This window comes from Tiliqua scincoides, chromosome 1 (genome assembly GCF_035046505.1).
Source record: "Tiliqua scincoides isolate rTilSci1 chromosome 1, rTilSci1.hap2, whole genome shotgun sequence".
In the NCBI taxonomy this organism is placed as follows: domain Eukaryota; kingdom Metazoa; phylum Chordata; class Lepidosauria; order Squamata; family Scincidae; genus Tiliqua; species Tiliqua scincoides.
Window position 1 is genome coordinate 100,821,821 of NC_089821.1, and position 26,029 is coordinate 100,847,849.

The 26,029-nt window shown below is 44.8% G+C and overlaps 1 protein-coding gene and 1 long non-coding RNA gene across 3 annotated transcripts in view; one reads left to right on the forward strand and one right to left on the reverse strand.

Annotated features, from left to right (window-relative positions):
• Nucleotides 1–26,029, reverse strand: part of KCNH7 (potassium voltage-gated channel subfamily H member 7) — a 357,422-nt gene that overhangs the window by 62,765 nt on the left and 268,628 nt on the right. The window contains exons 8-9 of the mRNA XM_066612100.1: nt 16,475–16,874; nt 7,410–7,609 (exon numbers count right to left, since the gene is read on the reverse strand). Of these exons, the coding sequence (XP_066468197.1) occupies nt 7,410–7,609; nt 16,475–16,874 (600 nt within the window). The remainder of the gene's footprint in view (nt 1–7,409; nt 7,610–16,474; nt 16,875–26,029) is intronic.
• The window catches only part of LOC136636811 (uncharacterized), a 39,168-nt gene continuing 14,223 nt past the window's right edge, over nt 1,085–26,029 (forward strand). For both annotated transcript variants that reach the window (XR_010793550.1, XR_010793549.1), the window contains exon 1: nt 1,085–1,213. This is a non-coding gene — a long non-coding RNA (uncharacterized lncRNA). The remainder of the gene's footprint in view (nt 1,214–26,029) is intronic.

Consider the following 26,029-nt stretch of genomic DNA (forward strand, 5'->3'; position numbering starts at 1 on the left):
ATTCAAGCGGTCTACCTTTGGGTCAGGATGAGTTCTGCATGCAGGTCCCATGGAGAACAGGAGTCTTCAAGCTAACAGTCATGCAAAGTCAAGCAATTCAAAGCACATGCATGTCCATCCCATAGGCACATAGTTCTGGGCCTCTAGGAAAACCCCATTGGTCCTTGATGCTAGCATGCATGTGGTGTGAACAAAAAAGCACCAACACAAAAGAAAGCACTGAGCAATAGGCATTACAGCTTCCTCAAAATGTGACGTTTCTACAGAATAGCTAACCATATGCACATGACCTTTTTTGGGCAGAGAAGAATGATCAGAATTGTGGGGTAAAACCATGGTTAATAAAAGTGGCAACTTACTTAAAAGATGCTTTCATTTTAGATAGTTTCAGTTCTGCTCTCTTATATTGCCCCACATCTGATTTTGCTAATATTTATTTCCTTGGTTGTTTATCACATTGTCATGCAGAAAAAGTTACAACTTAAAACAGAAAGCACTGAAAGCAAGTGTTAAACTCAACAGTTAACATGGATATTCTTTTTTACACTGGAATTAAAGTGGATATAAATACCTCCTGCTCTTACCAGTGCGTGGTGTTATTCCATGTATTAAGATATGAAGCAGACAAGAAAGAGATAAATCTTTCATAAGTACAAAATACAAAAGACAGTTGGCATATCAACCTTGCAGTAAGGTGTGTATATAAATATATGTTTATAAATATTGAAGTAATTCATTCAACTATTATCATAAAACTAGGGGGATTGATTTTCATGAAAGCATAAGAAGTCAAATATTACACAATAAGCCATTGAGGCTGTGTTATTACTGTTTGCTTACTGGATTTAAAATGAATACTTCATGTTAACTCATATTCATGGAATTGCATGTCGGGATGTCTGACCGACCTCTCAGCATGCAACTCTAAAATATATATGAGATAATGAACAACAAATTCAAGACTGCTTTCCAACACATCAAATCGTATATCATGCAATGCTTAAGCTGAACAACATTCATTTTGGAGAGACTATTTAGAGAGTTCTGCATATCTTCCACAAGATGTCACATCTATTAATGAAAGATGACTGTGCCCTTTATTGGGGGCATTTCTGTTGTTTAATATCTTCAGAACTAATTGGATGGTGTTACAGCAACTCAAATTGTGTTCTGAATGGGAACTACTTCTTCAAATTGCTTATCCAGCAAAAGTGTGAGTATTCTGACATCCGCTCAAATTGAGCTGCTTCAATGGGGATCATGCAGGAGAGATGGTACAGCTTCTAGAGGATTGGTATCTAAATTCTTTTAACAATATATGTAGTGTAAATTCTGCTCAAACTGTACTGGTGCCCATAGAAATTATACTGGATTAGATCATTTTCAGGGAAAGGGTTTTTGAGGCTCAAACTTGCTAATTCAGCTGCCAGACACCTACAAGCCAAACAGAAATTCTGTGCTTATTGAGGCCAGTCCCAACAGACTGGGTGAGCAGAATCAGTGCTGGTGGCACAGTCCAAAAGAGAAACTATAAGGTGAAATCCCTGTGCTAGTCTGTACCTTTTCCTACTTTTTCCCTATTTCTCTTTTAATGTGATAGTACTAATTCAGCCACTGGGGAAGCTGCCATTTGCACTCAGCCTTACATTTAATGAAGTCTAGCTTCTTCTGAAAGTCAACAGAGTATCTCTTGTTGCCTTTTGTTGGGTTAGGCTTTGAACTTCAAAGATATTGTATTTCCATGGGTGATAACTGTGACCAGACATGCAGGCTGTGTACAGAGAATTGCTTTTCAGAGACTCAAAGACAGTACGGTAAAGCTCCAATTGCCCCGGTACATTACATGTTCTTTTTTCTGTGTTCTACCATAGTCTCTTTTCAAACTACTTTTGTCAGATTTTCATAACCTTTTAAACATATCCAACACTGCTGCACATGCTTATAAACACATGCTTATTTTGATGTCACTGCCACAAGTATCTGTTAGTGTCCATGACCAGTAACATGCTTCTTTCCTCTTCTGTATGCCTATGCACATATAAACTGCAACATTCTCTTAGGTGTATGTCGGGGCCAGCCCACCTGAGAGCCCCTGACTTACCTGCAGGGGATGGGGGGGCAGCGCTCAACCCCGAGCTGTCATCCAAAAGCATGGACAGACCCGTGCTACTTCTGCCACCCCTGGAGGGACACTGGGAGGCGGTGGGCACTCGCCGAGGCAATGTCTCCAATCGCAGTCCCAACAGGGAGGTTGGGCAAGGCGCAAGCTCCCCAACCGCCTCCCGCAGCCAACCAAGGCCCCCCTTCAACCAGGGCAGGAAAAGCAGCCACCGCTCATGCTCCCTGCCTGTTGCCAGGATGCCAGGAAACTCTGCGGCTTCCCAAGATGGCCTGTAGCAATGACCTTGCCAGCTGAAGATGCCCGTGGTGGGCCCTGCCCTCTGGGCGAGGCCACCATGTGCCATGACAGCAGGATGGGCATCCTCTCCAACAGGGCAGGCAAGCCCAAGGAGCAGAAGCACCCCTGATCTGTCAGGCAACTGCCTGCCGTCCCATAAGCGGTCTACCTTTGGGTCAGGATGAGTTCTGCATGCAGGTCCCATGGAGAACAGGAGTCTTCAAATTAACAGTCATGCAAAGTCAAGCAGTTCAAAGCACATGCGTGTCCATCCCATAGGCACATAGTTCTGGGCAAACAAGCATTTCTCTGGCATGGGCAGTCAAATCCCATCAAAACCTCCTCCCCACTGATGCAGTCAGCAGCCACACCATCGGAGTAAGTGCTGCATCCTGTGGGGAAGGCAGTCCCAGAAGTCTCCTCTGGATAGGGGGAAATTTTTTGGCTGCCTAAATGGGTCTTCTTGAACCTGCACCAGTGATTCTGCTGCTACAACTCTGGGTGGACTCAGGAAAGTGAATCAAGGCCAAGAAGGGGGCTAGGGGGCGGTATCAATACTGCCCCCTTTCTGGCCTTGATCCACCCCCTTCCTGCCCTGTTCTCCATCCTGTTCTTCCCCCTCTCTGTTCCACCCAGCCTCTGCCTTCTGCCTGTCCCTCAAGCTGACATACTAGACTGGGGTTGTTGCAAGGCAGCAAGTGAGCAGCTACTTACTCGTTTGCCACCTTTGGTGGGAGTCCAGCTGAGCAAAATGTGTTACTGTTTGTGATCACTGTAAGGATTTTGTGCAGCTGGATGATAGACATCTCCCTCCCCTTTCACTGGACTTCTATACTAATCAAGCTACTGTTGATGGATCAAGGCCAGGGCACCATACCCATGTGATGAGTGTAGTTTCAATTGCTTCTGGGAAACAATAATCTGTACACAGCCTCAATGCTTCAGCTTTTATATCAGTTTCTCATTGGGGAGCTTCCGGAGTGTCATGTGAGCATAAGCCACCTTCTGCAACCTCTCCTCCCTATTGAAGGCCCCTACCCCCCTTAAAATCCACTGTGGAGAGTAAGGGAACTACTCTTGGGTTCAACATGCATGGGATGGAGTGCGTGGGGGAGCTTGCAGAGAGAGGGGGAATAAGCAGAAGCTGGGAGAGGACCAACAAGTGCTGCAGGCTGAGGGCTGTAGGACCCTCAGTAGGGGAATGGGGTGCAGCATGGGGTAGGTGATAGCTGCAGAGAGATGAGGGGAATAAGCAGAAGTTGACCCTCAGCAGCAGCTTTTCAAGGGGCTTATAGCCCAATCCTGAGCTGCCCAGAGAATGGGGTTGCCACAGTGCCAAAAACGGCTACCGCAGTATCCACCATGCCCCAGGCAGCTGCCTCCTCGGGACATTCGTCCCCTTCCCTTGGGTAAGGAAGGTAGCCCCACAATGGGGCTACTCAATTCTGTGGCAGCTCTGGAGCTGCTGCAGTATCAAAGAGTTCCATGTTGGGTCGCACGATCCAATACGGAACTCAGGATCCAGTGGAGCTGAGCTCTACTGGTCCCACCTTCTGCCCACCCCAATCCCTCCACCCACCCCATGACCTCCCCCCAGAACGCCCCCTTCCTGCCCTCTCCCCGCCCTCCCCTCACCTCCCCTTGCCCTTGCCTCCTCCCAAACTCCCCCCACGCCCCCACCCACCTCTCCGCCACCTGGCGGTTTGGGCAACCACGGAGTGGCAGAGCACTGGCTTTCAATCGGCGCTAGCCGACTGGCACTGGGCTAGCTCTGGCACTGGGCTGGCGCTAAACCTAGCTAACGTGCCCTATGGCATGCTTGCAATAGTGAGCGCAGAAGTAAGCCAGTGCGCAAAGCTCAGGTTTGGGCTCTTAGTAGCTTTGAAAGAGAGAAGGCGTTGGAGGAGGTGGCTTGCACTAATGCAGGCTATGCAAGAGCAGTACTCTCAATCACACCCATATGCCTCACCAAAATGTATACATTCTTTTTGCAACAGCTTATGAATATATAACAGCTAACATTTGTTTTTTTCCTTCCTTAAACTACAATGTGGAGATTTGCTGCCTTCTAACAAATATTCAGAAAATCCTGCAGCTTGTTGAATTGCCAGGTTTTTGCCAGACAATTATTCTTTAAAAGAAAAAAAAAAAACCCACTCAGATGTGTTGATGCCAATTATCTGCCATTGACAACATTTTCCTTCAAAGAATGGCAAAGAATTTTCCTTCTCTCTCTGCCAAAGAGAAGAAATTATGGCATACTTGTTTCTGTTAATGATATTACCCTCACATGGACTGCTGTAGATTGACAGTGATCTTTTATGTGCGAACCTACTGGTTTTTTTTGATGAGACTCTCAAGTCAGAAAAACTAGGTGTAAGGTTTCTGTGTTTGAGTGGCTTTTGGCAAAGAGATGTGATAACAAGGGAAAACACATTGCCTTTCAAACTACTGTTTCTTTTCTTCTGAGAACCACTTTCAATTTTCCAACCCAAACTCTACCCTATGATGCTTCAGTCCTATACAATGAAATACTAGAATGCTTCCAAATTTTGGCTTTATACCAGCACAAACATATTGGATGGGATCCAAACAGCTACTTGTAGATTCACTTTTATTTATTTGCAAAGTAGATGGTTTCCCCACCCTGTGCCATACCACAAACAGCTGCTTAAACTTGTAGCAGTTTCAAAAGCCCAATCCTATGCATATTTATTCAGAAGTAAGTCCCATTATAGTCAATGGGACTTACTCCCAGGTAAATGTGGATAGGATTGCAGCCTTAGGGCCCAATCCTATCCAACTTTCCAGCACAGGTGTAACCACAATGCAGCCCCAAGATAAGGGAACAAGTGTTCCCATATCTTGAGGGAGCCTCTGTGACTGCTTCCCAACCACAGGATGCAGTGTATGCCCCATTGGCACGGCTGCACCAGCACAGGAAAATCAGATAGGATTGGGCCCTTACTTGAGAAGCACAAGACCAACAGTCCCTTGGGGATATGTGAAACTAGTGTCATCATTCTTTAGATCCCAAACATTTGTTTCAAATTTATACACAATGAAAAATCGGGGTGGGAACAAGGATAGAATTTAAATAACTGTATTGGAACAATAACTTTAAGATTTTTTTTTAGTTGTAATTATAGCATATTGCAGTGGGGCACAATCTTCTTCACTGGTTCAGTCAGAATGTTAATGTTCTGAGTTTTAGGGAAAAGCTGCATATCAATTTTGTGGATCCACAATCCTACTGAACAAAGTATTAGGATAAAAGCTTGTTAAATCCTACTGATTTCAGTGTTCAATCAAATCAACTTAAAGCAGAGATCTCCAAACTTGGGATCACTGCACACTGAAAAACCTGTCCCCAAAGTGAACTGAGCTTATTCTTCTGCAGGGCAGCCTGACAGCTTCATCACCAATCTCCCCAGAACTTCATGCTGGGCGGTCGCGTCTGCCCAGAAATCCGGGTGCAGATCCTGCTGGGGTGAAGGGCAGTGAAAGCAGCTGCCCAGTATGAAGTTCTTGGGAGATCAGCAACAAAGATACCAGGTTGTCCCACAGAACAGTAAGCTCTGTTCATACGGGGGAAGGCTGTGCTCAGGCACCAGATCCAGCCCGCAGGCCAGAGTTTGGCACCCACTGACTTAAATTCAAGCATTCTTGCAATGGTGGAACACTGAGGAGGCTATTTTCAGAAAAAGTTTGAAAACCAACTTGGGTAATTTAGGGTCAAATGATATGCTACACAACTGCATGTTTCTTTGCCCCCAATGGTTTGCTATTGTTTTACTAAAAAAGCGATTGCAAAAGCTGCAATCTAGAGTGGAAGAATGCTAGAAAGGCAACACAAGACCACAAGTCTGCAAGTCTTTACAGCAGTTGTCTTTTCAAAATTTCATCTTTTTAGTTGCTTTTCTTTCTGCAGGGGAAAATATAGTATCTTTGCCCTGGCAGGTGGGAAAGCTGTTTGGTTGGGTGTGTGTAATTTTGAGTGGGCAAAAGGCAGGAAGGGAAATGTTTATGCAGACCTTCCTCCCATTGTTCTTCTGATTGCAATAACCAAGGTTGCTTTTTAGTTAAAAACAAAGCCCATATTGTAATTCAGAAATATACCGCTATATGTATGTTTATACACATATATATGTACATATGTTTATACATATATATATATGACAAGCTGAGCTGAGCTATTCCATCTGCTCTGATTGTGGGAGGATGGAGGCCAGAATGTGCAACCAGATCAAGAAAGAAACATCTGAATGTTGTGGTTTCTTGAAAGATAGAAACCTTCTTTCAAATTGTAAAAATTCCTACGGGGATTTAATTTGCCTGCCTATATAAACCGCCTTGAATAAAGTCTAAGGAGAAATCTGAGGACCAAGAAAGGCGGTTTAGAAATACCTGTATTATTATTATTATTTATTATTATATGTAAAGCATATTTTGACCCTTAAGGATCTCACTCTGTACAAACAAAAATGGAAATGGTCTTCTCCACCATCCACATAAAACACATTGAGCTGCAAATGATTGCAACTCTATGGCATGTATTGTCCTTCCAACAATTAAGCTGCAGTTAATGTTTGTGCAGAACTGTTTAATTTCACAGGAAGCTGCAATATAATTACTCATGTGGTCTGTGCTAAGAGAGGTTTGAAAGCAAACTTTGGATTAAACGACATTATAAATTATACAGGCAAATGGTTACAGATTCTGATGAACCATTTCATGGGCCCCCAAAGGGTAAAAATGGTTGCTTTATGAATCTATACTCTGTGGCATTGATTAATTAATGGCTGTTACACGATACACCAATATACCGAAAATGTATAATGGCATGAATGTGAATGAGAAGCTACCTCCAGGGCAAAAAAAACACACACACACACAAAAAAAAAACACACTAAAGATAAATAACTAAGGCCATCCAAAGTCACAAGACTTATTCTTCTTTCTGTACCACTATGAATCTATATTGCTAGTTGCCAAAAGCAGATTTACGTACCATGTTCATGTCAATGCCATTTGTATACGTCCATGCATGCTGGAAATACTCTTCAAGCCGTTGCCTCAAAGGGTTGGGAATTTGATGAAAGCGGATAAACTCTTTTACACGCAGCATCTGCATGTGATACCGTGCGGTCCCTGAATACAGTCTTTGGATTATTGCGGAGACATTTCCAAAAATGCTTGCATACATTAATGCTGAAGAAGATGGGGAAAAAAATGGTGAGATAGCATCAGTACTATTGGCTCCTACGCAAAGTAGCTTAGGTGGGTCCAGTGCTATCTAGCATCCAGCACCAATGCCGCCCTGTGATAAGGTAACAAACATACCCTTATCTTGAAGAGGCCTATGTGACTGCATCACCACCACAGGATGCAGCACACACTCCACTGGCATGGCTGCATCAGTGCTGGAAAGTTGGATAGGATTGGGCCTTAAGAATACAGACCTAATTCGATTTTATAACATCTTGGTCTTCTGTGCAGTAAAGTGGAAAAATAATAGCGAAACTAAATAGCGAAACTAAATTTCCTCAGTGTATAAAAGATTTTGGACACAATCTTAGCCAGGTCTACTCAGAAGTAAGTCCTATTTTGTTCAATGGGGCTTACTCTCAGAAAAGTGTGGTTACAATTGCAGCCTTTGTTGTTCAGAATATTTTATCATTTATTGTTTCTGATTCTAATTTAAAACAAGAACATGTGGAGGGGGCTCTTGGTAATCTGAATACAGTATTGTACTGGTGAGATGAGTTCCCCTTCAGAGAGTTGGCATAATGTCACAGAATTTATACAGCTTATATTAAAGCTGCAATCTTTTTTTTTCTTTTTTAACTAGCTGTGATCCTATGTCTTTAACATCAGCTTGAACTAGCACAAGTTAAGCAGGTCAGAGGTTTCTCCCACCCACCTCTCATCAATTATCTCCAAGCCTTGAAAAGCTTTATCAACTACCAAATAAATCTCAAGATAGTTAACAAAATATACTTAAAACAATTCAATAAAATCAAACACAAATTCAAAAACTACAACAGAGATTGAGAGATGATCACAATATGGTTGCAGAAAACAGCATACATTTTTCTCCTGGAGCAGAAATGCCTGGCAGAATAGATGGGTTTCAATCTCCTCTTAAAGGCCACAATACAATATGTGGCAGGGAGTTCCACATCTGGGAGGCCACTGCAGAGAAAGCCCCATCCTACATGCATGCCAACCTACAGCCCAGTCCTAACCACCTCCCCTCGCTGATGCATCCCATAGGGGGGCATTCATAGAGGTTTCCTGAAAGAACACTTTCATTCCCTAATCCTGGGGCAAGCTTCCACTGTCTGAATGGGTCTCCTTGGATTTGCACCTGCTATTTTTTCTGGTACAGGTACGAGGAGAGTAAGGGAAAGGGAGAGGAGACAGAGTTAGAATTTGGTGCAAGTCACTGCCACTGAAAATCACACCCTCCACCATCCATTCCACCTCTGGCCCTCATCTCTCCCCACCCAGAAACTCCCCTGCTGTCCAAGCATTCCAGATTAATTGGTTCTTAGATCAGGCAGATTTAGGCTTAACTGGCATAATGCAATGCCCTTTACAACATCAAACATGACTACAAGTTAGCAGATTGAATTTCCTCTGTTTAAAATTGTTTATGCTAATTCAATGCCCCTTTAAAACATTAAAACTACCCAAATGAGAAGCAGACACTGTGTCAGTATTTTATAATTGTGATTTTGATGCATTCCCTCCTTTTTACACACACAGAGGCCTTTTAATTTCAAGGGGATGGTGGTAGAAGCAGCTCTGATGAAGGATCCTTTGATGTTCTACAGATGCCACAGAACCTCAGTGAGAATTTTAATGTTTTGCCTTGATTGCCAACTCCTAAAATGAATCCTATGTGATTTTTCAAATAAGCTCTCACAAAGACTACATGGTTCCAAAAATGACAATGCTCTCTTTAAAGAACATTAACCACTGAGGAAATTGCTTCAGAATTCTCAGTGGAAAACCACACAATATTGTTCATATACTCATGGTAGCTAATATAACAAAAGGAGAGTTTGGTATATTCATTGCTTGGCAGGTGCAAGCAGTGCAAAAATTGGCTTTCGGGTGAAGTAAGGGAGTGTTGCCAGAGTGAGGTTTCTAAAAATCCCTGGAGAACACAAGGTAAGCAGATGCAAAGGAGCAATACCTTGAATAGTTGTCACAACTATATAAAAGAAGGAATTTTAACAGGTGCAGCTTATTTTATGCATGACTTCCACCCAGTGATTAAAAGCCCTGAATCTGTTCACCTGAGGGTGAGACCGGGCCTTGGTGACTTCCTATGTAGCTGTGAAAAAGCATGCCTGGCTGCTCTAAGGCCCTTATTTGCATTCATTTAGGAACTTGGAAGCTGCTGCAGAACCACTTGTTGTAAATTTCCCCTTGTTGTAAATTTCAGAAACGCAGATACTGTGAGAGAGCTCCATGCTGAGTCTTTCTCCCACACCACTGTTGCCTCTCTGGAAACTTGAAGTAACACTGCCATGGGGGGGGGGCACAATGTTGGAGCTCTTCTCACACTGCTCAGGGCTCCTGATGTTGCCTTTGTGATGCCACCAAGATAGTACGTGAGGGAGGCCTAAGCTTCTGTTTCACCTTGTCTTCAGGAAGTGGCTTCTTCTTCCACACGCTTGGAGAAAGGAGGTGAAAACAGAAGTGCTGCTGAGGCACAAAATATCCTCAGTTAACCCAGTTGACTGATGATGAGTAGAAGGTTGTCAACGGTGAAACAGGGCTGCCACAGATCTGCCAAGACATTGTGCTTTGTGTAGATCTCCTTCTAGGTTAGGTTGCCTTATGTATCTTTCTGCTGTGCCAGCAGTCATTTCTCAGTGACAGACATTTAATAATTAGACATTTACAAAGTATGATTTCACCCCTGTCAATTCATGCTTCTAGTTGTTTTCATTTATCCACATCCGTTTTTGAAGGACATTTGTTTAAAGTATCAAATCTGTCATTTATTTCTACCACAGATTTGACAGGCCTAGTATAATCTCTATAGCCGGGAAAGTCACTAGAAATTTTCTCCATCCCCCCTTCAATAAATACCTGTTTTAAAAATATTTTCTCCCTTCTTCCTTACACAGAGATACCTTCCTTCCACAAAAATATACACCCACATGGCATATAATTTATTTATATAAATGTATTTACAGATGGAAGCCATACTATAATGGTTCTTATAATTTCTTAACACTGAAGAAGGCAGCACCAATTTAGCAAAAGAATAAGCTGTGCCCAAAAGTGCACAGAAATATGCAGAAGGCAAACCTTATTGATACTCCTATATGTCCAAGTTCCTATTTATTATAAGAAACAACGATTGACCCATCTTTATACATCCTAATCCTAACCTGTGTTGGAATAGGCAGGCCAACAGGCCTGTGTCATATCCAGAGCAGGTTTGAAGGCAGAAGGACTGCAACTTGGAGTAAAGGGACTTGTATCCCCTTACCCTGAGTAATGCCCCAGCTACCCAATGGGGCTACCTGGATCTGCGCCAGTGAAAACGCTGGTGCAGTTACGAGCAGCCTGGTGTAATGCTGGGCTGCTGGGGGGAGGGTAGGATCTGGCCTAATTGCTGTAGGCTGGTCCCACCCCACTCCCGGTCCCACTCCACCCACTAGTCAGTCCCCCTGCTCCAAAGCACCCCATTCTGCCCTCTATCTGCCCTCCCAAACCTCCCACATCAGCCACCTTCAGCCAGTGCAAACTTGCCTTCTGCAGGTGGCTCACAGGCTGGATGCAGCCTCCATGAGTTGGCACGCATCTTGCACTGGCCCAGCTGACTCCTGAAGAGGCGTAAACATGCCTTACGACATGTTTGCGACACTTCCAGGCTGACACAAATCTTGCGGCAGCAGAGGGCCAGTTTTGGATTGCACTCTTAGACTGATTGTAGTTTATCTATACTATTTTATACTTACACTATTTTCAGTTACAAAATTACTAAAGTTATTTTGCAAAGATTCAAACAACACAAGCTGCTTAAAATCAAAACCATATGTAAACAGCAGGAGAAGGTTCTCTCTTAATCTGCAATTTGCCCGCCCCCCCCATACATAATACAGACACACACACAGGGTATAGGCAAACCCCCACCCCCACCCCATATCTGGAATGGTTAAAAATCTGAGAAGTAAAGTGATGTATGCCACATGCTGCAGTGCCCTCTGCAGCATGCCCTCTGCAGTGCCAGAAGAACGGAGGGCCCAATCCTATCCAATTTTCCAGTGCCAGTGCAGTTGTGCCAATGGGATATGCACTGCATCTTGTGGTGGGGCAGAAGTCACAGAGGCCTCCTTAAGGTGTGGGAACATTTGTTCCCTTACCTCGGGGCTGCATTGTGGCTGCTGGTGCTGGAAAATTGGATAGGATTGGGCCCGGAGTCTGACCTACTTTTTTCTTTGCATCTTTCTACCATATTCCCTGTACCACATTATGCTGACTAGAGCAAAGGGAATACGGAGAAGAAATAGAGTTCGTAGCACTGTGTCGGTATGCTCTCTTTAAAGCTCTTTAAAACTTGGTCTGCAGGCTTCCAATCTGGCAACACATCCTTCAAGTATCTGGAAATGAATGAAAACTCTGACCTGCCAAAAATAACACTTTCTTTGTGGCTTCCAAAACAATATAGGAATGTATACTTGAAGGTACAGGCATGCCCCCTTATCTGTGGGGGGTTCCGTTCCATACCCCCCCGAGGATGGCTGAAACAACAGATAAGGGCGAATGCCCATCCCTGAGGTCCCGGGGCTGCCCCCCTCCACCCCCACACCTCTGGATGTAGTGCATGTGGAGGTGGGCTGCGCTGTGGGACCAGACCTGTTCCACAGATAAGTGAATCTGTAGATATGGGATTCGCGGATATGGTGGGCCCTGTACTGTATTTTGGAAGACCTGATCAAGTGGTCCCACACCCTCCTGGCACGAGGTCATCCTTATGAGTATGTTAAGCTTTGAGCCCAGTCTTACAGCCCAATCCTAACCATATTTCCAACCCCAATGCACAGGTGCCAATGGGGCGTGTGCTGCATCCTGTGTTTGGGGGGGGGCAGTCATGGAGGTCTCCTCAAGGTAAGGGAATGTTTATTCCCTTCCTTTGGGGCTGCATTGCAGCTGCATCCGTACTGGAAAGTTGGATAGGTTTGGGCTGTTAATTGTTCTGCAGCACTGAGATCCTGCCAGTGCTTTTCAAAGGAAAAATGACATTGTGGAGTATGAATGCTGCCAGGCCACATGCTTTAAGATAATATGTGGGGCTCCACCCTCTTTTAGAAGTATGTGTTGGTGTGGTTGCCCCTGTGTAATGGATGGAACATGCTCCCAAGAAAGGCCCTCCAGGTCGTCTGCTGAATGAGCATCCATAGAATGACCAAGACACGGCTTTTTGGGAGTGTTTTCTGACTGACAGTCCAATCCTAAGCAGCAGTGGTGCAGAAGGCCCATGTAACCTCCGCTGCATCCAATGCAGCTTTGGAGCAGGCTGAGGTATTTTTGGTGCAAGGGAATATTTTTTCCCTTAACCTAATACCCCAACGTGCTCTACGGAGCTACTTGGACCTCCAACAGCTATTTAGCTGGCAGAGGTCCGAGCAGCCTGTTGTAATGCTGGCTGACCAGGGAGGGGGTTAGGATACAGTGGAGACCTGTTCAAGTGATCCTGCCCCCTACTGGGCCCGATCCATCCATCCTCCCTACTCATCCTCCCCTACTCACAAATGCCCTCCCAGCACATTCCTTACCTCTGCAGGTGGCCGTTGTGGTGTAGCATCAGCAGGGTGGCGCAGCCCTCCTCACTGGTGCCGTTTATTCCCAAGGTAGTGCGAACGTGATTTATGGTACGTTCGTGACACCCTTAGCCAGCAGAGCAGCTGCTGTGCCAGCAGAGCACATGATTTTTATAAGTCATCCTGAGATACTCAGAGCCATAAAATAGGATCTAGGTTTTTTCAAAATTAAATAAATGAACAGGGCAGATATGCTTCTGTGACTCACATCTCCTATATGTAACATATAGAACAAAAGTTGTAATACTGAAACATAATGAAATAATGCAGGGAGGTGAGTCCACATCCTGAACCATGACCTGTGTTTTCTTAAGGCTGATTGTCAGTCCAAAATCTTGGCAGGCCTTGCTAAAACGATCCATGAGCTGCTGGAGATCTTTGCCAGAGTGGGTAGTGATAGCTGCATCGTTGGCAAAGAGGGAGGTTGTCCATGACTTTTTGTACCTTGGCTCAACGATCTCCGACACTCTTTCTCTCGATACCGAGCTAAACAAACGCATCGGTAAAGCAGCTACCACGTTTTCCAGACTCACAAAGAGAGTCTGGTCCAACAAGAAGCTGACGGAACATACCAAGATCCAGGTCTACAGAGCTTGCGTCCTGAGTACACTTCTGTACTGCAGCGAGTCATGGACTCTTCACTCACAACAGGAGAGGAAACTGAATGCTTTCCACATGCGCTGCCTCCGACGTATTCTCGGCATCACCTGGCAAGACAAAGTTCCAAACAACACAGTCCTGGAACGTGCTGGAATCCCTAGCATGTATGCACTACTGAAACAGAGACGCCTGCGTTGGCTCGGTCATGCCGTGAGAATGGATGATGGCCGGATCCCAAAGGATCTCCTCTATGGAGAACTCGTGCAAGGAAAGCGCCCTACAGGTAGACCACAGCTGCGATACAAGGACATCTGCAAGAGGGATCTGAAGGCCTTAGGAGTGGACCTCAACAAGTGGGAAACCCTGGCCTCTGAGCGGCCCGCTTGGAGGCAGGCTGTGCAACATGGCCTTTCCCAGTTTGAAGAGACACTTGGCCAACGGTCTGAGGCTAAGAGGCAAAGAAGGAAGGCCCATAGCCAGGGAGACAGGCCAGGGACAGACTGCACTTGCTCCCAGTGTGGAAGGGATTGTCACTCCCGAATCGGCCTTTTCAGCCACACTAGACGCTGTTCCAGAACCACCTTTCAGAGCGCGATACCATAGTCTTTCGAGACTGAAGGTTGCCAACTACTACTACTACTTTGTATTGGCAACCTTCAGTCTCGAAAGACTATGGTATCGCGCTCTGAAAGGTGGTTCTGGCACAGCGTCTAGTGTGGCTGAAAAGGCCAATCCGGGAGTGACAATCCCTTCCACACCGGGAGCAAGTGCAGTCTGTCCCTGGTCTAACCGGTAAACTGCTGCTTCCCGTGTTGTGCCGATGCCGTATGGCGAAGTTGGAGTGTCCTCTCCAGTGCGCGAAGCCTGGGTAAAGAAGGTATGGAGGATAGGCTGTTACCCATGCAGCAAATCCCCCCTCTCCACGTCGCTGGAATGGTCCAATGGAAAGGCAGAAGCCAATATGGTTGGTTCCAGCGGCGTCGCAGGAGTTGCCAGAACGTGACTGTGTTCAGCCATGAACTGCCTAAGGGACTCCGGCTCCTGATTTTGCCTCGAGGTTGACTCCTGAAGCCTTTTCCAGAACTGGATGTAGCCACAAGGCAGTGGAGGTTTGAGGTCAGAGTTTCCTTCTCTTAGATGAGCTGCCTTCCTAGGCTGACGAGTCCCATCTACCCGGTGGCTGTTTAGTCGCCTCTTACGACAAGTACAGCCAAACTGAGGGCCTATTCTTAGCCCCCAGCCCCCAGGGTATACTACTAATGAAATAATGTTTGAACTGGCTGTTGTCCTTCAGAGATAGCTACATTCAAAAGACTTCGTCACATTCTTTTTATTTATTGATTTATTGTATTTATACCTTGCTTTATTTCCCCAAAGGGCACTCAAAGACTTGTCTTCCCAAGTCTTCACTGGTGATGAATGGACATAACTTTTAAGAAGATCCAAGCTCTTTTTAGGCATTCACTTGTTGGCCTGAAGTCTGATAGACATTCATTACAAAGCCTGTAGCTCTTCATTACAAAAGCTGTATGGTATGGACCTCCCTATAAATGTTCTCATGGATGAACTTATATTGGGGGCCTGGCTGCCGCCATGATGCCACATCTTCCCACCCACATACGCATTCTACATGAATGACTGCTTAAAAGTGGTGCTACTACAGAACTGGTTTGTGTAAGCTATTGGGCAGAATTGAACTCAGTCTTGTAAAAACTGTCCTGCAAACTACTAGGATCTAATGAGCAGGGAAGCCTATGCAGGGGGCAGGATGCTGGCCTTAAGGAAGAAAGTGTTCTTTCTGGTGGGTCCTTTCAATAAGAATCTACACATAAACAATGTTGAATGATTGGAATTCATTGGAGTAATTTTTTTTAATGTTACTATTATGCCAGGTTGCTGAAGGGGATGGAAAAAGAGACACAGGCTACTCTAGGGAGAGAAGGTCCAACAGGAGGAGTTAGGTAGTTAACAGTGCACTCTTATGCATGTTTCTTTGGAGGTAAGTCCCATTTGAGTTCAATGGGGCTTACTTCCAGGTAAAGGCATACAGGATTGCAGCCTTAACCTGCTAATAGACCTTTTCCCTTACTATAGATTCTAAATGTGAAGTGGCCCTTGCAGGTAATATAAATAGCCTTAGCCAGAGTTTAATTTCTAAAAGATGAAATATCATTACTGAATCCTTCCTAGAATTCATATTCTTTGCACTCATGTCCCTGCCCCTTTTTCAAGATGTGTGGTGGTTATTGTGAGTCATTTCATAGTGGTTATTGTGAGTCATTTCATAGTGGTTATGGATGGTACTCTGCAAATCCTCAGAGGAACTAATTGGTTATAAATTCAGGCATTTGAGTGCTTAACCCTGGCACTGAAAACAGGTTGCAGAGTTAAGCACAGAGGGGTCTTGGCAAAATTCTGACATGGAAAGCAACACTGAAAAAATGCCTTTCCTAGAGGAATGTTGCCATATTTGATTCATATGTGGTTCTAAGTTCCACATTGTATTCAACGAGCTTTCCTCCACTCCTTTAACCAAATACTTACTTATTATTCAGCACATGAAACGGTTGTAATATTCATTATGATGGGGGTGTGGGAATGAAAATGCCAAAAGAATCCTACTTACAGCCAATTAACATGACACAAATGGAAAAGATTTTCTCTGAGTTGGTGTTTGGAGATACATTTCCAAATCCTACGCTGGTGAGGCTGCTGAAGGTGAAATAAAGCGCAGTGACGTATTTGTCCTTGATGGATGGTCCAGAGCTGACATCACTTCGATTATAATGTTTTCCCAATTGCTCTCCAAGAGAATCCAACCAGCCAATTTTATGAGCCAGGTAATCCCTTTCAACGTTCCCAATAGCATACCAAATGCAAGCGAGCCAGTGAGCAATGAGTGCAAATATGCACATCAGTAGCATTAGAACAGCTGCACCATATTCAGAATATCTGTCCAGTTTCCGGGCCACCCTCACCAAACGCAGCAACCGAGCAGTCTTAAGAAGGCCAATCAGTGTTGTTGTCTGGGAAAACACAAACACAAATGACAGAGTTAAGAGTAGATTTACACTGTGAACACCAAGTACATATTCCTAAATCCAATCAAGGCCAGCCCATCCAAGAGGCTGATTCAGTTGCCTCTGATACTGCATTGGTAGGTGGCACACACTGCTCTCTGCCCACTGGCCTCTATTGCTTTTCTTCATCAATGACCAGATAGCGGGCGCTGCATAATGTGTCTTGGCTACAGAGCCCTAAACCAATACCAGCTTTCCAATCTACCCCCCCCCTTTTAAAGAGCGGACACATGCCTTGCCATATTGCAATCTGCTTCTGAATCTCTCTTCAGTTTCCACAGAGAAAGGAGGGGGAAGGGCAGGCTGATGCTGCTGTTCAAGGAGCACAAGTCAAATGCTGCCTCAGGAACACAGTGGCCTGCTTTCTTGGATCCTGGCCATTAGCCTCTAGTCTAGGGGTGCCTAAACCCTGGCCTGGGGGCCACTTGTAGCCTTTGGGGACTCCCAATCAGGTCTGTGAGGAGCCCCCAGTCTCCAATGAGCCTCTGGCCCTCTGGAGACTTGCTGGAGCCCATGCTGGCCCCACACAACAGCGTGAGGGCAACTATTCAATCTCTTATGTGAGCTGCAGGCCGAGGGCTTCCTCCACTGCTTGCTGTTTCACATCTGTGAGGCAGCAGCAGCAGTGAAGGAAAGGCCGGCTTTGCTTTGTGCAAGGCCTTTTATAAGCCTTGAGCTTTGGTAAGACCTTCATTCATTCATATAAGTTCCATCTCTAATATGTTCATTTATGTAAATTTATTCAAATTTTAAATGTAAATTAATTCTCTTTTTCCTCGGCCCCCAACACAGTGTCAAAGAAATGATGTGGCCCTCCTGCCAAAACGTTTGGACATCCCTGCTACATCAAGTTAGTCCCTTTTATTCTAGTGCAGGGGTCCAAACCTTTTGGCAGAAGAAGGTCTTGCAATAGCACAAGGTCTAAAAAAGGCCTTGTACAAAGCAAGGCCGGCCTTTCCTTCACTGCCGTTTCTGCATCACAGACATGAAACAGCAAGCGGTGGAGGGAGCCCTCATCCCACAGCCCACATGAGAGATTGAACAGTTGCCCTCACACTGAGAGCAGTTGTGTCAGGCCAGCGTGCGCTCCAGCAAGTCTCTGGAGGGCCAGAGGCTCATTGGAAACTGGGGGCTCCCTGAGGGCCAGACTGGGAGTCCCTGAAGGTCACAAGTGCCCCCCAGGCCAGGGTTTGGGCACCCCTGTTCTAGTGGAAGAACTTTTGAGCATATAGCTTGCATAGCTGCAAGCCTCTGTGTGTGTGTGTGTGTGTGTGTGTGTGTGTGTGTTGGCAACCCAGTGCTGGATAAGACAGACTTTTGTGGTGATCCAGCTAGCAGCACTTAGGTGATGATTCAGGCTGCAATCCAATGCACACTTTCCTGAAAGTAAGTCCCGCTGAATACAATGGGACTTACTTCTGAGTAGCCAAACATAGGGTTATGCTCTCAAGCTGACGGGCAGCCCAATCCTGAGCTGCCTGGCACGTGGGTTTGCAGTGGTGCCGAAAATGGCCGCTGACGCATCCTACGCACTCCAGGTAGCCACCGCTGGCCCCTCAGGAGAAGGGAACTTTTTTCCCCTTCCCTCAGGTAAAGAGTAGCCCGTAATGGGGCTACTCGATTCTATGTTGACCCAGAGGTCAGCGTAGAATCAAGAGCCTCCTAGTTGGGCAGTGGGAAAAGCTCCACTGGTTCCGCATCCCTCCCCCTGGAAAGCCTCCTCCCTGCCCTCTCCCCGCCCTGCCTCCGCCTTTCCCCTTCCCAGAACACCTGCCTCCCTGCCTCCCCTCATGCCTCCACCTACCTCTCCGCTGCTCGGCAGTCCACATGACCGCCGAGCGGTGGAGCTCCAGCCCTCGCCTGGCGCTAACCCAGTGCAGGTCAGTGCTGGGCCTGCCTATGTGCCTTATGGCACATTTGAGAGTGCGCGCCGGTGGTGAGCCAGCATGCTGAGCTCAGGATTGGGCTCTGCGTCATTGGCTTGGGCTCTGCTCTCAGGACTGGGCTCTGCGTCTGTACTCTGTAACAGAGTACATGTTAGCCAGACACGTGTAATTCAAACTATAGACCAGGATACTGTGATGCATTCTCACTTTGCTCTAAAAATCTTCTAACGTTGGCAATTACTGCATAAAACAGAGCATTATAAACAGTAACCACACCTTTGCCCCTCAAATCTATTAAGCCATTTCTACCCAACATTGCATATACAAAACAGGGAGGCAGAAATGGGTTAAGACCAAATGTGCAATATTAAAGCCGAGTAAAGAGCAACACAAAGTTTACATATATTTTTCCCTCCTTTTTTTGGTTTTTTTAAGCAGGAATGTATAATACATGATGTTTAACACTTGAAAACATTTAACATTGTGGTGGGAGTAGCCAGTCTGATGGAGGTTCTTTTCTTTTTTCTTCTCTAGGGGACATTCTTAATGTTTTATTAACCTTTTGTATTTATTACGTGTTGCCAAGTTTAGATCTCAGTAACAGTAGCCCTGAAATTAGAAAGGAAAAAGTGCTCCATGGGCCATGTTGGATGAAAACAACATCTTCTATTTATACCAAATTTGTAACTTTCTTCCTGCAGAAACACAATGTGAGAACTCTGCAATAGCAGCTAACTGTGCTATTGCTAAATAATGGTGGTGCCAACAAATTAAGAAACTGGCAGTGGACCTGACATGCACTGTGGGTGTATTTGAAAAGTGTGGTCTAACTATGAACATTGCCATATTTCTGCTGGGTTTTTTCCCAAAACAAAACGCCATGCCTGAATACGGAAGAGGCTGCCATTCAGAGAGTGAAGCTCCAAGATAATGTTGACAAGAAGGAATGAAAGCTGTGAACAAATAGCTCTGGGTAATGGTGCTGCCATTCCTCACAGGCATGGCCATGTGTTTGCTCTGAAGGAGGCTGTGGCAACTTGATAGAGAAGAATGTGAGAGCTGTGAACCAGGAATCCCTCGGTCAAATCTTATCTCACACACAAACTTTATGTGTCTTTTTGGCAAACCGCAAACCACTTTCAGTCTCTGCACCAACATCAACAATATAGGAAAAAATAGGGTTGGTGCAGATCATATTTGGTCCTCTGGTCCCTCTTTGCATGTTGTATTGTGAGCACACTATGAAAATGCATACTCACTTCCTGACACACAGGGGCTTTTTAGCTTGCTCACATGAGGAAAGGAGCTATCCCAAGTGCCTCACTACAATAGAGCTTTTCAACATTTTTTTTTTTTTTTGAAACTACCACTTTTCCAGTATGGCAGCTGTGCAGAGGATGAGTGGCTTGTCTCATAGTTGGGACTCTGCTCTGCATCTTCCTGCCTCAAATCATGCCTTTTTTGAAGGCCCAGGCAGCTGCACGTCACATCTTGCCCACTGGTACCCCACTGCCATTTCCAGGAAGGAGGAGCCAGGTGAGGCAGAGTTATGTGGTCACCATGGCAGCAGGACCCAGGAACCCTCACCATGCTGAGAAATACTGCTCGTTAAAAAGCTCTGCTTTACATACACTGAATCAGTATTCATTACTGATAATGTATATTATTATAATGAATAATAAAAGTATTATTCATTAAGTAGTAAGTTAAAAATTAAAGTATTGATGAAGAATAAATTATTAAGCTAAATACCTTATTTAGCTAAAAATAATATTGAGCTAAAACGTCCTGTGTGTGGGGAAGTGGGTGGCATGTATGTGGTGCCAGATGCATGAAAAGGGGTTGGCATCATTTCAACCAGCTTTATTGAGAAGCTTTTATACCACTTCCTGGCAAGGCTCTACCAACACAGGGCACTTTTGTCACTTGCTTTCCTTCCCCAATCAATCTGTATCAACTTTTCACACTTCCTTTCCTTTCAACCTAGATCATATTATGCTTGTGTAATAAGAATATGAAAAAGTCATTCTGGTCACTTCAGTTCAGGGTAATTTCACCAACTCATATGAGACCACGTATATTTTCTGAAAACCATACTAATTCTATGTAAGAATGGCCATTTCTCACTTCTGATTACTGAATCCCTTAATAATGCTAATACTAGTTCAACCTTCAATTTCCAAAGTCCTGATGCTACATTGATTTATGATTAGTGGCTGTTTGGTTGAAGGGAAGCACATACAAGAATCTGATGAAGCAGGCTACTGACTGTATTAAGATGCATTAGTCTGCTGACTGCAGAGCCATATTTAGAGAGGAATAACATAGGTATTCTGCTGTGTGGAAGAATGCATTCTAATTAACAAAGCAAACGTGAAAGCAAATTGTTTTCTTTTTGAGGTACTTAGGCAGTTTTGTACTTAGGCAGGTACTTTGCTTCCACTCAGGCAGTTTTGCTCTCTCCACATTACTCATTTTTGTTAATAGTCTGTGTTTACTGCTTTATTATTATTATTAACTTTATTTTTACCCCACCTTTCTCCCCGAAGGGACTCAAGGCGGCTTACAAACAAGGTTAAAACAAATTAAAAAACATAATTTAAAAACAGATAAAAACATAACATATCATAAAAACAGTAGTCAGATAAAAAAGTAGTCAGGTAAAAGAGCATAGCGCAGCAAATTAGAAAAGGATCAGGCCTGTAACCAGATGTTAAGAAAGATATAAAAGATGTTAAGAAGATGTTAAAAAGGCCAGGAACTCAGAAGGCTTGTCTAAACAGAAGGGTCTTCAGGCCTTGCTGAAAAGTTTCAAGAGAGGGAGCAGTTCTTAAGTCAAGGGGAAGGGAATTCCATAGTGTTGGTGCCACTACTGAGAAGGCCCTATTACTTGCCGCTGCCCCACATACCTCCCTAGGCGGCGGCACTTGTAAAAAGGCCTTCTCTGATTACCTAAGAGGACGAGCCGGATTGTACGGGAGTAGGCGATCTCTAAGATACCCTGGTCCAGAGCAGTATAGGGCTTTAAAGGTCAAAACCAGCACCTTGAATTGGGCCCGGAAACGAATGGGCAGCCAGTGCAGCCACTGGAGAAGCGGACTGACAGAGTCAAACTGCCTACCTCCAGTAACAACATGGGCGTTACAGCTTTACAGCTTCCCCATTAGTATAGATCTACTTCTCTAATTACATCTGTGTTGCCTTGGCCATGTCATGAGAATGGACGATGGCCAGATCCCAAAGGATCTCCTCTATGGAGAACTCGTGCAGGGAAAGCACTCTACAGGTGGACCACAGCTGCGATACAAGGATATCTGCAAGAAGCATCTGAAGGCCTTAGGATTGGACCTCAACAGATGGGAAACCTTGGTTTCTGAGCATCCTGCTTGGAGGCAGGCTGTGCAGCATGGCCTCTCTCAGTTTGAGACACTTGGCCAACAGACCGAGGCAAGGAGGCAAAGAAGGAAGGCCCATAGCCAGGGAGACAGACCAGGGACAGACTGCACTTGCTCCTAGTGTGGAAGGGATTGTCACTCCCAAACCGGCCTTTTCGGTCACACTAGACGCTGTTCTAGAACCACAGTTCAGAGTGCAATACCATAGTCTTCTGAGATTGAAGGCTGCCAACAACACTTCTCTAATGTGCCATCCCCAAGGAAGAGCTGAGCATGCTCTAAGGTTAAGTATATTTAAGAATGAGCCTTAAAAAGTGAGCCCCAGCAGGTGTGGGCAGTGACACACATGAATTGAATATGTGTTCTACAACGAGCACCAGAATACCTTGCAATAGGCAGGGGTTTTGTGGCACATAAGCCAATGTGGAAAGTACTCCTTGAAAGGTATATTTCCAACACACGCACACCTGGCTTACACCATCCACCACACATGTACTGCGGATTCCTTAGTGCTATCTATCTTTGTTGAGCACATTCATGCATCTCAATATTGCAATCTATCTGAAACAAAAATCTGCATAAGAGTCTGTGGTGGGTTACTTTTGGAAAGACTGCATTTACCGCATGGTAATTCATGTCCAGCAGAGAAGTTCTTGGTATGGGAGCACAAAAGAGGCTTTTAAGTAGCAATGGTAGAAAATGGGTTCAAAGTCACTGGTTGCTGCAGAAGAAAAATACCACCATTGGGATGTCATACAACATCCTACCTGGTTTGACCATGGCTGACCAAGTATGCTTGATGATCCCTGACATCTTAACTGGATCCAAAGGTACATGAAAGTGGGCAAGGAAAAGATGATTGCTCAGAACCCCTATCAACAGCACCTGAAGGAAAGGGATATGCTTGTCTATGAACTGATTGCAACTTTGAGGTTGGAGAACATTTACTAAAACCTCAGAGTGACAAGTTCAATTGTAAAAATCCCTACGGGGATTTAAATTAGCCTGCCTATGTAAACTGCCTTCAATAAAGTCTGAGAAGAAATCTGAGGACCTAGAAAGGCGGTATATAAATACCTGTATTATTATTATAATATTATTATTATCTGTTGAAACCAGCCTAGTACCACTAAACACGTACTTGAAAATTAAAAATAAATAAGGCCCCAATCCTACCCAACTGTCCAGCACTGATATAGCTGGAATGCAACCCCAAGATAAGGGAACAAACTTTCCCTTATCCTGAGGATTCCCTGACTGCCCCCCCCCCAACACAGGATACCCAGTTGGCATAGCTGCATCAGCACAGAAATTTGGATAAGATTGGGCTCTAAAGTATTCGAGAAAGAGAAGGGGGGATCGCTCCTCACAACAGTATAAGCCTTGTGCTGGGGTCCTTGTCCATGAGAGGTATTTCACGCAAGCAGAAAAATCCAGGATTGCTAGTAAAAAGTCATTAATGTTTACTACCAGTCTAATATTTTAATGCGGTTTTCAGGTTATTGTTTTCAGGCTATTGTTCCAGCATAGCGCTATGCAAACTGTGATTCTAAGTAAGCCTAATTTAAAGCAGTTACAGTAACACATACTGTTAGGTAGTTACAATATCACATGCTGTTAGGATCTGGGTGCCTGATTCCAAGCTCAGCAGACCAATAGAAGTGTACCTGTACTATGGCACACAGTATTTTGATTGTCATCTCCTGGCCTTTCCAAAAACAGCTGGAAGTCAGGAATTTCTAAGCCTTGGAGAACAGGTCTGGTGATGCCTTTGAAAATGATGCCATTTAATAAAAAGGATGCTTGACACAGTTGATAGCAGGAGTCTTATTATTGGATGGACCTTGAGATAATAGGAAAATCTCTTTCCTCTCAAAGGCACACCGTGGCTGAAAATGATCATTAGTGGAAGATATCGCACTGTGGAAATTTTATATTCACTATCCTTCTTGCTGTAAAGCGATCATCACATAAATATTAAGGGCAAGAGCACCAAAAGTAAAAAGAGCAGAAAAAAGATGAAATCCTGCTGTCACTAAATATGTCTCTTACAGAGTGAGTAAAAAAAATAAAAAATTGACATCCACATCCACAATGAAGGATGGAAGTTTCCCAAACTGATAACTTGCACTGGCCATAAAGAATGGTAGCATGGTAGAACATGGTGGGGGAATAGGATCAGGCTGCTAGCGTTGATTTTGTGGTTGTATTAATGAAGTATGGCTATGGGGGTTTGGCTATGGAGGGTGTCATGACAAGCTCCTCCACTTCAAGGTGTACCACTACTACACTGCTTGTGGTATCTGCCCTGTGGTGACTTTAAAAAAATAATCTTACATTAGGAAAAAAATTTAGATTTGGTTGCGTAAAAGACTGATTCCTCACAACAAAAAGAATATGCCATGTTAATGGGAAAATGCAGTTTATTCAAAAATCAAAAGTCTTGTTCTTTATGCATGAAAAAGGAGGAGAAGAACAACAGCCCAAGACTTGGTGCAAATAAGGGCACAATCCTAAGGAGTCCTTGGGCCAGTGTAAGTCCCTTGCACCGGCCCAAGAGGGTCGCAAACGTGCTGATGTCCTTGAGAGTTGGCTGGGCCAGCCTTCACGCCAACCTCGAAGGGGAGGCTTATGCTGGCTGATGCAAGGGTCTTTGGAGGGTGGGGAGGCGGCAGGAAGAGGCAGGAGGGAGATGTTCTGGGGTGGGGGGAGGGCGGGGGGAGGGTGGTCCCAGGAGCAGGCACAGAGCAGGAAGTGGGGCTGGGACCTGGCAGAAATGCTGGATCCTAGCCCCCCGTTCGTGGGCAGTGTGGAACGGCTGTAATCCGCTCCGCTCTCCTCCAAATTATTCCACCTCCAGAAGTGGCGCAAGTCCGAGGAGACCCATTGGGGTTGCAGTGGCTTACCTGGGGGTAAGGGGAAGAGTTTCTCCTTGCCTCCTGCTGAGCCACTTCGGGCCCCTATCTTGCACTGGATACAGTGCAGGCTTCCTGGCCTGCCTACTCCAGTGCAAGATAGGATTGTGCTGTAATTGTGGTAGTGCTAAGCTATGGTTTGGCATTACATCACAACTGCTTTTCTCCCTTCGCTGCGATTCAGGAGCTGGGTATTGGAATTTCTCATTTTGTCCCCACAATAGCAGTTCAACAGCTTCTTACATTGGGCTGGAGGGCGTCTCTGAAAGGGCTTCTGAATCCACTTCATGGGCTGAGAGCAGAGACTTTTACAAATACAAGAATAACTGGAATCTAAACTTCTGCAGGATGTGTTGTCCTTCCCACTTCAGAAATGAATGTGAGAATCAGGCCTAAGAGGTAATAATTTCTCAGATATGTAGAACAAGCATTGCCACAAGCCTGACAACTTGTAGGCTATTTATGGTGGCTCTATTTTGTTTTGGTTTTTCCCCCCCAAAGACATGACCCAATTTCTCTGTAATGTTAAGGTGTAAATGGATGGCGAAAACAGAAGTAGAAAGACAAGAACATTGTTTAGCAAACATTTCTTTTTCTCACTTTTTCTCCTCAAATTTAGGCCTTTTAAAGTAACAACATGGAAACTGCTGTGTCCAAAAAGTGGGTGGGGTCTAATATATCTGTATTCTAGTGGATCTACATGAATAGCTTGCCACATGGAAAAGTCTGTGCAGTCTTTAAAGGAACTGATCTGTAGAGGTATTAATAAAGGTAACCAGATTCAGACCTGGAAAAGGTGAACATCTTGAGGCCTATTAATATTTTTCCCGTTCAGATTAAAATCCAAGAGAAGAAATCCTCCCTTAACAAATACCAATCTAGACCTTCCCTCTTTAAATGAGTTA